The sequence below is a fragment of the Ambystoma mexicanum genome, chromosome 13 (assembly GCF_040938575.1).
Source record: "Ambystoma mexicanum isolate Mex_15411 chromosome 13, UKY_AmexF1_1, whole genome shotgun sequence".
Taxonomy (NCBI): domain Eukaryota; kingdom Metazoa; phylum Chordata; class Amphibia; order Caudata; family Ambystomatidae; genus Ambystoma; species Ambystoma mexicanum.
In genome coordinates, this window is record NC_090938.1 from 254,184,506 (window position 1) to 254,198,739 (window position 14,234).

At 42.3% G+C, this 14,234-nt stretch overlaps 1 protein-coding gene across 1 annotated transcript in view; it reads left to right on the plus strand.

Annotated features, from left to right (window-relative positions):
• LOC138521155 (zinc finger protein 684-like) overlaps window positions 1-14,029 on the plus strand; it is a 227,747-nt gene extending 213,718 nt beyond the window's left edge. Inside the window, exon 6 of the mRNA XM_069633734.1 lies at window positions 12,524-14,029. Coding sequence (XP_069489835.1) covers window positions 12,524-13,296 — 773 coding nt within the window. The 3' untranslated portion in view covers window positions 13,297-14,029. The remainder of the gene's footprint in view (window positions 1-12,523) is intronic.
• The last annotated feature ends 205 nt before the right edge of the window (window positions 14,030-14,234 follow it).

The following is a 14,234-nucleotide window of genomic DNA, read 5'->3' on the forward strand; positions in this document are numbered from 1 at the left end:
TCCTCTCCAAAGAGAATTGCACAAACATAGCCAGAGCAATCACCGGCTCTAGGCTAGATTATTGCAATGTACCCTTCCTAGGAACCTCCAACAAAAACCTGGAAAGGTTACAAATCTTACAGAACAATGCCCTCCGCGCTGCCCAAGGTATTATGAGAGAGAACACATCTCTGAGGCCAGAAAAGTAGCCCACTGGCTAACAATAAGGGAAAGAATCATCTTCAAAGCTCTGACACTGACCCACAAGTGCATCCACCTCACCGCCCTTGTCTACCTCTCACAAAGAATCCACCCTGTATCCTCCTTAAGGCCAGCCAGGTCACCATATACCAACATGCTCTGTATACCACTAGTAAAAAGAGCCAGCGCTGGAGGTTCCAGCTTCCCTTATCACGCACCATCAAACTGGAATGCCTTACCTCCCACAATCCGAGGCGAGCCCTCCCTCACTGCCTTTCGGAAAGCTATGAAAACCACCCTCTTCACATAAGGTCTTTGCAGCACCATGTGTGCCAATAAACTGTCTGTAATGTAATAACCAAAGATGCATGAGCTGTAATGACTAATATGTCTGTAGCAATCATAATGTGCCAACTACTGCTACCAATCCTGTACCCCCTGTAACTAAGTTCCTGCAAGTAACAGCGCCACAATGCCCCTGGTCTGTCTGCGCGCTATATAAATATAAATAAAATAAAAAATAAATAGTGAGTCAGAAATTCCTATAACATCTAGCTTTGATGATAACACCAGCATGAGACAAGGAGAAGATTCTGAAAACCCAAACATTTTAGGGGAGCTTAATCTTGCTTCTCCCCGGTCCAAAATGAGACCTAAAGGTGAAGAGCTCTTATGTCATGTATCCTCTATGGAAATACACATGTATTACTCCGAGCAAGAGTTAATACAAAATGAAAGTGAGAAAATCACCTCCCTAATAAACACGCAAGAGCTAGGAAGGTCCACTGAGTCCCCCATAAAAACCCAGAGGCGGATGGTCCCACAAGGGAAAGAGGAACCAGAGAGATGCCATCCTCCAAATTCCCATCACCTCTGGAAAGCAAAATGGAGACCTCATTAGAAGGAATGCCGACACCCCTGGAGTGTTATCCATCAAATCAGGAGAAACCCCCACTTTATAATCCTGAATTAAAACCATGTTAGTCCTGCAGGGAGGTTGGTCATATGGCACAATATTGCCCCCTTAAATAAAAATGAACTTAACTGTGGCAGTGATTCCCAACCTACTGGCCCAGTTAGTCCTGGGAAGTAATTTACCACACCTTGATCGGTGGCTCTCATGCCTATCCCAAATAAACTTACAAACCCTCACTTTAATGTATTGCTAACATCCCTACACATTGTTTGGTGTTGGCTGTGAGGGCAAGTGTAGGTTTTGGACATAGACAGACTTTTAAGTTTAACTTACTTACTCTGACTGTCTTTAGTTTTTTTAGGTGGGGAAATCCCACCTTAGCATAAGGCAAGTTAGGCATTACACCATCCTGACATTTGAGTTAATAAATACATTGTTGCCCAATGCAATAATGAGGCACAAGTTAGGTTTAATCTCTCTATCTTGATGTCTCCACTGGCGGCAACTTTCCAATTATTCACAAATCCTAGATCCAACCACAAATTCTCTATATGAGCATCTGGGCCTAATGTTAAAGGACACTTCTGTTAAATCTGTAAATATGTATGGTCATAGAATGCAATCCCTACTCTGCACCATTGATTCAAGTGAGGAGGAACTGATTCACCGCCCAGAGAAAGTACAAATAAAATGCTATACAACCATGATTGGTTGAAAACCATTGATAGTATGGGAACCCATAGACTCTTCCCAGAAAGAGAAATCAAATATGCACATACATCATGCAATTTCCATGTAATAAAGCACATGCACTTTATATGCACTTTCGGTTCAACCACTTTTTAAAAAGGGAACGCACCATGCACTGGATTGCTTGTAAAACATCAAATGAGAACATGTACTATCGCTTTTGTAAATTATCTGCAGAAGTAGAAACGTTAAAACACTGGGTATTAAAATGCCTGCGCTTTGGTCATCTTAGATCACAGGCATTTGTCGATCATTTGTCGATAAAATCCGACTATTATATTAATCATTTTTGGTGAAGGCTATGTGGGGTGACAATGTTGCTCTTGTTATAGCCCTAACTCACTTTTTAAACAATGTTAATCTTCAATTGTAGGGGAAGGTATTTTAGAATAAATGTATAGGATGTTGGAAGTCTGTAAAATGATTTTGCTTTTTTTATACCATTTGTTTTAATGTTAATATAAACATTGTCGAGGTCACTTGCAAAAGTATGTTGATAAGATTTTAAAGGATGTTGTTTTAGATGATTGTGAATTTGTAGATGAAGAATGATAAATGATTAGTTTTATTTTGTAATGAACTGATATTGAAATGTTAATAATGTGTAAATGATGGTTCGAACATGAAATTATATATTTTTTGTAAAGGTTGATTAATTCTGCCGAACACATAGAAAATACATATTGTTTGAACTTTGAATCTGTTGTCTGTGTCTTGCTTCATGAAGCCTTCACATAGTCCAAATCCTGCTTGGCATTCAGCCTTCTCCATCTGGTTGGGTCTTGAACCAGAAGCTGGGGTTCTTCAAGGGGGTCTTCTCTGGTGTTCCCTGGGGTTGGTTGCTTTATGTTACACATGTGACTTGAATTGGTATTTTCCTCACTTTAACCCATTAACTATGACTGTGTCCCCTTATTTTCTATGGGGAAAACGTCAATTAACTTTTTTTAGAATATATGTTATTGAATTTTGTATATCATAGGAAAAGGGACGGAATACATTTTCAAGTCTTATACAAAGTGATCACACTCAATGCAATTTCTGAGGAAAAAATACAGATGTTAATACATCAACAACATCTTTACTTAAAGGTTGAAAAATGAACCAATTACCAAAAATGTCATATGAAGGGTAGTAGAACAATCAAGAAACACAAAAAACACAACACAGTTCAAAAATCTCAACAACCAAAATTGGTCAAACCTAGAGTTCATTAAATCCATGCCAAATATCATTAATAGCCTCAAGTTTTCCCTTCTGTTTATAAGACAATTTCTCTCTCTCGCTGAGAGAATAGCCAAATCTTGTAGCCAATCTTCACTTATCTGTTTCTTAATACTCTTCCAACAGTTTACAATTTGCTTTTGGCCACAATAAGTGCTCTATATGACCACTTAACACTGGCTGGAGAAAGCTGTCTTTTTGGAGAAATCAGCCCTATTAAACATTTGATAGGGTAATCTCAAAAACAATAAACCCTGAATCAAATCAACTATCTGCAAAACCTTGCCCAGAATGGTTTACTCTTCAAAAACATATGAATAAACTTACCTGTCTCATATTTACAATACCCCATTATCTTTTATAAGCCAGTATTTTAGTGCACTTTTTGAGGCAGTGATTGCAGACTAAAGAAGTGGTGGTGGGTCTTTTTTTGGCTATTTAGGAGGCTCTAAAGATGTTATTTTTGGTAGCACCAAAATGAAAATGGAGTTGTGGGAAGAGGGGCTGGTTTGATCAGGTCTGTAGGTAGGTAAAATTAGGACTTCGACTGGATTATGTCCTCCCATGTAGTCCTCATCTTGTGATATAACATCTCGTCCGCGTTGCTGCATTGGAAAAAAAAATATGCGAAAGAGGGCGCTGTATGCGATGCCGTCGCATCAATGTCCCTCGAGGGCCTCTGCAACGTCTTTTTCAGGATAAATAGCGCATGCAGCGCACGTTTGCTTCAGTTCTGTTTTTCAGAAAGCTTTTGCTTCAAGTGTTTTACGGCATGCTTCCGTTTTCTTCATAGAAATGTCTTCATTATTGACTCCTTCGACTCCAAAGTCTGGCTTTAAAAATGCTACGACTGCGGGTCGAAAATGTCTATTACGTATCCTCACTGCATCTGCCTGTGGTGTCTGGGCTCCGAGCATTGTACCAATGACTACGGGTCTTATCAGGCCATGACGGAGAAAGCTATCAGAGAATGCAGAGGTAAACTGGTGGTGGGAAGGGTGAATTCGAAGTAGCCTTCAAAGAAAGAAAAAAAGTCCATCAGCAGATCCATAGCTTCTAGCACCGTACTGTGCAGGTTTGCGTGGTAGAGGAAGTCGGGGTTTGCACCGGACGTGCAGGCCAGACTGCCCAACATGCCCTTTGACAGCTCGAGTTTGTTCAGCCGCAATGCAGATGAGTCTGGAGAAGCTGCAGACCTCCAAAGTGGCAGCTAATCCCTTAACACCTCCATTCGGCAACCTCATCTTCCTGGAGGGGTCGTTCTTTTAGTTTCTATTCCTCAATTGGTAGAGGAAGAAGACAGGCCGGACAAAGAAGATTCCCTCGTGGTAGACGAGGAAGGTGTGCTAAATAAGCCCCAGCAGTGGCAACTTTACCCTCAGCCGCTATTGCAGCCGCCTCTAAGCCACTATGAGGCCTTCACCCACAAGGCAGAATTTCTCAGCATCTGAAAGAATGGCAGGTATTACTTCAGATGCTTGGGCACTGTAAACGGTGCCCAAGATTACTGCCTTCCTTTTCAAAAAAGCCTCAAGATCATCGACCGGTATCCAACTCTGTCAAAATTCTGGATCCGCTCCTTGTGCAGGAAATGTTAACCCTTCTCGAGAAAGGTGCAATAGAACATGTACCTGTATCGGAGAGGAACAAGGGTTGGTATTCCCCCTACTTCTCATTCCCAATAAGGACGGAGGATTGAGACCCATTTAGGATTTAAGAAACTTGAACACGTTCCTCAGGAAGGACAAATTCAAGATGGTTACCCTTTCTCAGATCCTTCGGGCTCTCCAACTCTAAGACTGGTTGGTATCATTGGACATTCAGGATGCTCACTTTCATGTGCCAATCCATCTCAAGCACAGAAAGTACCTGAGGTTCATGGTTGGTGGTTCTCATTATCAGTTTTGAGTTCTGCCATTTGGGGGCATTCACGTCTATCCCTACGTGGACAATTGGCTGATCAGGGCTCGTTCACCCATACAAGCCATGGAGCATCTCAGTATCACCTGCCACTCCCTTCACAGACTGGGCTTCTCCCTCAATTACAAGAAGTCCCATATTATACCATTCCAAAGACTCCAATTCATTGCAGCAGTCCTGGAAACTTCCTTAGGGAAAGCCTCACCACCCGAGGTGAGAGCTCAACACATTCAGCAGATGGTAACAAAATTCCAGAATGCCCAGCATCTTCCGCTCTCCACTTTTCTGAGGTTGCTCAGTCTCATGGCATCTTGCATTCTTCAGGTGCTAGAGGCCCAGTTGAGAATGAGATCCCTTCAATGTGCTCTCAGGACTCAGTGGTCCCAATTCTCAGGGAATATGTCAGACCAACTGCAAGTTCTGAGCAGAGTTGCTCAGGACCTTCTATGGTGGGCTTTGAAAGACAACATTCTCAAGGGAGGATCTTTTTGGCAACCATGGCGGGAGATACGGTAGTGACGAATGCCTCACTCACGGGGTGGGGAGCCCACACCAACGAAATGACAATCACTGGTCGTTGATCTCCATCGGAGCCCAGACTACATAGCAACTTTTTGGACCAGAGGGCAATCAGGTTAGCACTAAAGGCCTTTCTGCCATTTGTATGGGAAAGAACGTCCTGATAATGACGGACAACACAGTAGGGCGTGGTACTCAGACCTTCTGGACATGTCCATCTGCCCTCCAATACGTCTTCCACAAAGAGACGATTTTCTCTCGCAAGAGGAAAGTCTGGTTCTCCATCCAGAGGTCAAAACACTCAGCCTTTACGCATGGTTTCTGAGAGGCTGAGATACAAGGATTGGGACCTCCCGGATGACGTAATGGAGATTTTGCTTTTGGCCAGAAGGCCACCAACCAAATCCTTGTACCGGTGTCGTTGGAATAAATTCAGTAACTGGTGCAAGGATAAGAATGTGGGTCCATTCCAATGTGGCACACCTATTGCTCTCTTTCCTGTTGCATTTAGCCAATCTGGGGCTCCAGATTGGAACCATAAAAGGATATCTGGCAGCGCTTTCAATTTTTAAGCGCTCCTCTGAAGACGTCTCCTATTTCAAAATCACCTTGATTGTTTCATTTACCTATTTGGGACATAAACCTTGTGTTAAAATTCCTGTCATGTTTCCCATTAGAGCCTTTAAATTAATGTCCTTTAAGGCTCTTAACATTGAAAACAGTGCTACTTATCGCAATAGCATCTGCCTGCAGCGTAAGTGAGTTGCAGGCTCTTTCTTGCAAGCCTCCTAATACTACTTCCTATAAAGATAAAGTCATCCTGAGGGTGAAACCATAATTCCTACCGAAGGTAGTCTCCGACTTCCATCTGTCGCAGAAGATAACGTTACCAACTTTCTACCCTCCCCCTCAACCAGGCAAAGAGGAAGAGAGACTGCATAGGCTAGACCCGAAAAGGGCTCTAAGATTTTACATTTCAAGAATGGCTAAATTTCGCCAGGATGATCAAATATTTATTGGGTATACTGGCCCCAAATTGGTTCTGGCAGTAACCAAGCAAACTATATACAGGTGGATCATACTGGCCATTGGAGGATGTCATTGACTTATGGGACAGGATCCGCCAGAAGGGCTAAGAGCCCATTCTACAAGCGGCATGGCAACTTCTACGGCTCTCCAAAGGGGTGTCCCAATAAATGACATCTGTTTAGCGGCCACTTGGTCGTCCATTCACACATTTCTCAAACATTTGGATTCTTCCTCCACTCAAGGAGGAATTTTTGCTAAGGCCATTCTCCATTCAGTCCATGACTAAATTGATTAATACTCCCACCTCCAAATTGTCACTGCTTTGGGAGTCAATCACAAGATGGGAGGACACAATCCATTCGAAGAACAAGTTACTTACCCCTGGTAACGTTCTTTCAATTGGATGTTCCTCCCATGTATTCCTAATCGCCCCTCCCAGCCTACCCTGCCATACAATTTACGTGCATTACACTTTCTGGGAGCTCGCGGTCTTGGGTACGCCTGCTAAATTCCTTGCAAAAGGGGAACAGAAAAACAGAACTGAAGCCAATGGGCTCTGCATGCGCTATTTATCCTGACGATGATGTTGACGCTCGACGGAGGCCCTCGACGCGACAGCATCACATACAGTGCCTTCTGCCGAGCATTTTCTTTTTTCTCAAGCAGCAAAGCTGACGAGGTATTATATCACAAAATGAGGAATGCGTGGGAGGAACATCCAATTGAAAGAACGTTACCAGGGTTAAGTAACTTGTTCTTCTAAATGCCTTAAAATGTCCAATGACGGACAGATGTAACACCGTTTTAGCTCGTACCGATTACCGTAAGGCGATTGTGCGAAGGAAAACGGCATTGGAAGCCCAAGCATGGGAAGCATTCTTGGAGGTAAACAGGGTGAAAGATGCTAAAGCCTTCTGGGAATTCATTAAGGGAGATCCAGTTGTTAACGATGCGCTGGGACAGAGGGGCACCCATGTAACGCTTGTATTAGTTTAGGGTATTACCCTCCTTCTTGTAAGTCAGCGACTATTTTCCCCATTTTTAGAAAAAGGGAGAGGTAACCTTTCCCGCATCATATCGCCCCATATCGCTTTTGGATACATCATTCAACATTTTTGGTCGGGTTCTGCTGGGATACATCGAGAGTTGGCTCACAGCGTGATTTTGACTGATATTCCGTTTGGTTTTCGCCCTGGCCTAGGAACCTTGGAACAAGCATTGAATCTGTACCGCCTGGTGTCTAAATATGTTTTTTTGCAGGGGAAAGGTGGTCTATCTGTTGAGATTGCCTTCTTAATTTGCCCCCGTAGTGTAGACGAAGAATTCTACCCTACAATGTAACCCTGTGTCTGGATACAAGTAAACCAGCACCAGCGATCAATTGTTTGGAAGAATGGACCCAAAAAACGCGTGGCAGTAGACTCTCTCGGGTGCGACAGTATTCCAGTTGACACAATTAATGCTTTTTATGCCGACTTCACAAGGACCAGAAAACAGCTGTTACAAAACACAAGAAACAAGAATCCTTAATACTCACACAACGTGAAACGAAAAGCAGAAACAAGAATAAATACAGACACTCTTACCATGGGATTGACAGCAAGTATTCCAGAAACAACCAATGCTCCAGTAAGACCGCCAGGTACAGGGGGGTAGGACTATTCCCGCTGGCACGCGTAGGCCTAAGGGTCGGAAGTACAATACCTGACGAAACGAGGACGCTCCGACCTCAGCCCCTGATGGTACCACGGCAGTCTCTAGTCCGTACCGGGGAAGAGGAGAGGAGTAGTGTACTGGCAGTCTGGTTGAGGAGCAATAGTCACGTGGATCCCACAAACAGGAGGCAATCCTATGCAGTCCACGATGATGAGTTATAAACAAGGTTGATCACACGAGAGGCAATAGCAATCCATAAGGCAGTCCGGGTGATAACTGAAGGAATTTCACAGGACAAAACGTGAGGCAAAGCAATCCAGGAGGAATTCCAATTCGGCAACGGGAGGTATTGATGATCAAAAGCATGAGGCAAATGGCAGTTCCTGGGTGCGGTCCAGTTTGGCAACATGAAGCAGCAGAGCGGAACGGGAATAGTTCTGGGTGTAGGCTGGAAAGATGGAAGGAGCAGGAAGACAACAGGTAAGGGGAAAAGCATAGATAGGAGGAGGGAGAACAATGGAGATTCCAATCACAGAGGCCGTAACTTCGAGGAAATTACAAGTGCGAGGTAGAAGCAGGGGCAAAAGTAGCGAGGCAGAGACAGGAAGGCAAGAATCCAAAATGGCGGGCAAAACAAGGAATATCTCAGGATACGCAGCAGACTCCAAATTCAAAATCAGAAGCAACGAGTTTGCTGCCGGCTAGAGTTTATCTAGCTGCGGTCACATGACCTAAAGGTGCGGCTGACGTGGTGCGGGTCGATGTGCCTGCCCTATCTCCATGGCAACCGCCAACGCAACAACACGGAGGGACGAGGTTTTACCAACTTCTTGTGGCCTTGAAGTAACCCTCTTTTACGAGGAATCTGAAGGGATCGTGAGCGCTGACACCATATAGAATGTTCCTGTTGTGTCTGAGACGATGGAGAGGGAGCCGGCTTAGTTCGACTCCTGTTGATCCCGGACCGATTCCTGACACTATCTCGCCTTTATGGACTTAAGCACAGCCTTCGACAAAGTCATCTGGTCGAAACCATGGGCTGTGCTTGAGTCCGTGGGCTTTCCTGAGGCTATCCTGGGGGTATTGCAGGAGATTCAAACTGATAATAGAGCCAATGTCCGATTTGTACGTGGGGGAAGGTCTAATGAGTATTTTAATATAGGGCTGCGGGTTCGGCAGCGGTGTGTGCTTGCTCCTATACTCTTTACCCTGTACATAAATGGTTTATTGCAGGCCCTGTTGAACACTGGCACAGACTTTTTGTGTCTGGGGGGATAGGCCTTTTCCGGTATTAAGATATGTCGATGATGTGGTGCTTATGGCCAGAAGCCCCAGAGCCCTACAAATCCTGGTAGATGCCGATGCTTCCTTCATGACTGGACTGGGTCTTAAGATTAAAACTGTTAAATCAGCAGTGATGGGCTGGAATGGGGAAGGAGGCTCATCAAAATGCGCCCCATAGTTTGTTTTTCCTGAATACGATTATTTGGGTGTAAGGTTTTCAGAGTCCTTGTCGGGCAGTGCTCTTGTGAAAAAGCAGTCCTGGAAAATTAGCCAATATTATGGGGGGCTTATCTCGTATTTTATCAATATGTAAGGGACATCTCAAGCATTCAGCTCTTAAGGTTTATACCTCGCAAACCACAGCAGCTACTCCAAACATGGAGGGGTGCTGTGGGGCTATTGTAAACCGGGCGATATTCAGGGTAAGGAAAACCATTTTTTCCAAAATCTTTTGGGACTCCCAGGTTCTTCGTCCTGTGCCTCGAGCCATAGGGAACTGGGGATGGCTTATTTGGAGGATGATTGCGCAGTTGCCCCAAGTAAGTTATGGCTGAGACTCTGGGGAAGTAATAACGCAACTTTGTCATTTAATTCTAAGAAATACGCTGATCAGGGACAGGTGGGCCAAAATACCTTGGCTAAAGACGGTTAAAGATCTATTGTGTCTGTGTGATGTTCCTGCTCAGTTTCCTCCTGATGCAGTGTTATTGCCGCTAGAAGGAAAAACATTTAAGGAGGCAGTGACCCGAGAGATTGAGGCCAAACGTGCCTTGGTTGCACGGGTGACACATGCTGATAGCTATCACAGACTCGTAAGCGGGATTCCCAATCTACAACCATGTCTTGTCTGGGCTGGGAAAAAGCATCAAAGCTGGCTTATTACTAGGGCAAGATTTGATTGCTTACTGTTGGGGGGGAAATACAGTGAAATGGCCTGGATACCCAGATGAGCCGAGCTGCCCTGTGTGTGGTGCTCCTGATGAGAATCTGAGCCACTTTATCTTATTTTCCCCAGGCTATCGTGAGATTAGAAAACTGACAATATTGCAGATTATACAATTTATGGATTTGCGGCAGTACAGACCCGCTAAGATGTTCCTTTTGACGGCAGGAACTGAACTGGCGGCATGGGCCCTTTGCTCGTATTTGAAGGCTGCCATGTATAGAAGAAGGGGGTTTTTACGAGGATGGGATACTGTATTTTACAAATTGGTTAATGTGTGGTTTTAATGTTTATTTTCGGAGTTTTTATGAATATGTCTGTGTGAGTGATCTGTCCATAATGTATATTTTGTCTATGTTTTTATGCTATGTCATGTGTTTGTTTAATGGATAGTTTTTTTATCTGAATAAACTAATTATGATGAACAATACCAATATTCATTAGAGGGTAGACGTTTACTAGCACAAATCCGGTTTGGGGGACAATACAATTGGTGTACTACTTTTTGTTGAATATAATGAAGGCTGAGAGTACCTGAGAAGAACTAGTGCAGATCATATTCCAATATTGTGCTGAGATTTCCTGATTTAATTTCATTTCTCATATCTCTCATAGACACTTGAATATTGAGGACAACAACTTTTATATCAATGAAGTGGATAAAAAAGATGCAGCTGAATTCCTTATTTTTATTTTTAGTGCATTAAATGCAGATACACAACCTCGCAGTCACTATAAACACCTGAAAGTGTCTTTTTCCATCTGCTTCAATAAACTTTTAAAGTAATTCTAAAATAACTAAAACGGATACACAGGGTGCTAATGTAGTGTAAGGGATGGAGGTAAATGCACAAAGGATAATCCAGTTATTTTCGACTCTTGGCTGTCATTTTTACCGCCTGGTGATAATAAAATGTGCATGTACATACATATTTATTTGCCTAGAAAATCATTAATGTAAGTGAAGGATTCCAAACTTTTCTGTAATGAAAACTGCATGTGATCAATGAAAACTACCACAAAAACTAATAACTAAAAAAGCCACACAGGAAAGCAATCAGTGTATGTTTTTTTTTTTTTTTACAGAAAAAGAGAATTCTGGCACAACTACATATCTAATAGCTGAAAATGTTTGCTTTTTATAGGCTCAGCCTTATTTGGGTTAAAAGAGGACACAGGTTCTATATTAATCTTCGATAAAAAAAAGGTTGGGATCATCCTTTATTTACAATAGGCTCAACCAATGCCACATATGGATTGCAAAGAGTAACTAGAAAACAGTTCTAAAGGCAGAAGTACTTGATTTATTTTTATGCAACTTATGCTCCGTGAAAGAGTTGATTTTATCACCACAAACGAAACAAATAACCCTATACATTAAATTCAGCTACTTTTTAAGTTTCAAAATATGTTTTTCAAAAACGTCTATTCTACCTGTAATGGTTGCTAAAAGTCTATATAAAACATTTGTTTTATGTAGTGCTTTCTTGTAAATGTTGTAGTTTCGGGTTACTACCCTATATGGCATTTGGTTTCCTTGTCCAACTTCAAATGCACCACTATCTGGGGTCACATTACAGCTACATCAATGCTGCCTGAACACCCCACCTTGCTTTATTCCCTGGTTCTACCCTACTTTCTTTCCCTCTATATCCTTGGCCCCGTAATTGAGTGTTTTTCATTGTAATAGTTAGCTGCATGCCCACTGCACTCCCTTTCCCGCTGTTGCTTACTTTGTCCCTGGTGAAAATACAGAGTGGCCTCTTTTGCCAAAGCTGTTCCCTCAAATGTATCGTTAGAAGCAGACAAAGAAGACCCCGTGTCCGGGTGCCCATAACCTGCGCCTGCAGATGCTAGGGAGCTACTCATTGGCATGCGGAGAGTTACATGTTGGCAACTGCTGATCATTATGCATATTTGTCACATAATTCCCCAGCTAATGTTACAGAACTATAAAAAAACAAAACTCAGAAAAAGCAGTTTTGTGGAATACCAACATCCTTATAAATGATGTACCGTTCAGATTCAATTTTCTTTTTAACATCCATCAAAATTGTAAGAGTAAAAAAGTTAATCATCAATATTCAATTTTGTTTCCACAGATGATGGAAGCATGCAACGAAAGAAGGGGATTGCACATTTGTTCAAATGTGATGACAACTTAAAACGAAGGAGACCTTCAGCAGGAAAGATCAAAGCAAAGGTGGCCAAACGCTTTGTCAAAAGAATACCGTCTACGAGCAATGATTGGTTAGTAAATGACCAGGAAGTGAGAGACCAAAGTAAACAAGAGGACATTGTTTTTCATTATCCAGCACACTCCATGTTCGATCCGAAAATACCTAATCTACAAAAGTCAAATGAATCAGAGGAATATCAGAGCGTCATGAGGAATGCCAATTTTGTCCCAAGTGAGTCAAACCCAGAGCAAAGTTGGAGGCCATATGCATGTTCCGAAAACCAGCACGGCATATGGCGAGGTGAAAGTAACATTGAAGACCAGAGTACACAACCATCAAAAGAACATGGATCATATATTGGGCAAGAGGAAAGCATTTCTGCAATGCCAAAACATCCATGGCATGAGAGAGCCCACACTCGGGATAGACCTTATAATTGTGTCATATGTGGGAAAAGTTTCCATCACAAGCAAGTTTTTATAAGACACCAAAAAATACATACTGGAGAGAGACCTTATGAGTGCACTGTATGCGGAAAAAGGTTCAGACTCAAGGAGGTTCTTATGCAACATCAAAATACACATACAGGGGAGAGGCCTTTTCAATGTTCTCTGTGTGGCAAAAGCTTCAGTCGAAAAGGAACTCTTGTCAGACACCAAAGAATACATTTGAAGGAAGGACTAGCTCTAGAATAATACACTGGTCTAAAGGAACCAAAACATTTGAATATAAGGCCCAATATAATTGCTTAGCTATGCCGTACTGCCCAATTATTCTAGGGAATTGCTGCAGATCAACACTTATTTATTCAAAATACTTTTTAGCACATGTAGGGTCTCATTCCGAGTTTGGCGGTATTTCTGAGGTAAATCTGCCAAAATATTGCCCAAATCGGTTATGGTAACTGCCACTTGGACCAGTGGGTTTACCACAGAATTATAAATGGTGGGATTATGGAGTACATAGGGCTCCATCAGGGATTTTTGGCAGAATCACCACCAGCAGAACTACTGAGTGTTAATTCCACAGATTATGGAGGAAAATCATCCACTTTGCCTCAAAAATCGGCAGAATTAGCACTCAGTAATTCCACCAAAACGTGTCATTTGTCTGTGTGAGAAAAGTGGTGGTAATTTAGTCATTTGTTAAACTACGATATAGGATCCACTAGTGCCTTTGCAACACATTAATAATTTTGGTCAACGATCCTAGCAAATAACAGCATATTTTCAGTCTGGAGAGCATAATGAGGATATTGCCAATATTTATGCTTATTTTATTAATCATAGTTGCTGAAAGAAAAGATTAGTGCTGCTTTTCCACCATATTAGGACAATCAGGTTACTATATTTATTCAAATGATATAGCACAGAGCTCTTCCTAACCAACAAGCAAGCATGAATAAAGGTTACATCAAATATAAACAAAGTATCATCATTCAAAGTTTATTCGGATTAAGCATCCATCAAACCCAAACATCAAAAACAGCTAAAAAAAGGATAAACAATAGTCAGTACATCACACACACAAAATCGAAAGAAAACGGCATACTCATTGACAAGACTTTTTACAAGGATGTTAAAACCATATTATTCAGTACAGTTAAAACATTAGCCATTCCCTTAAAAATTCC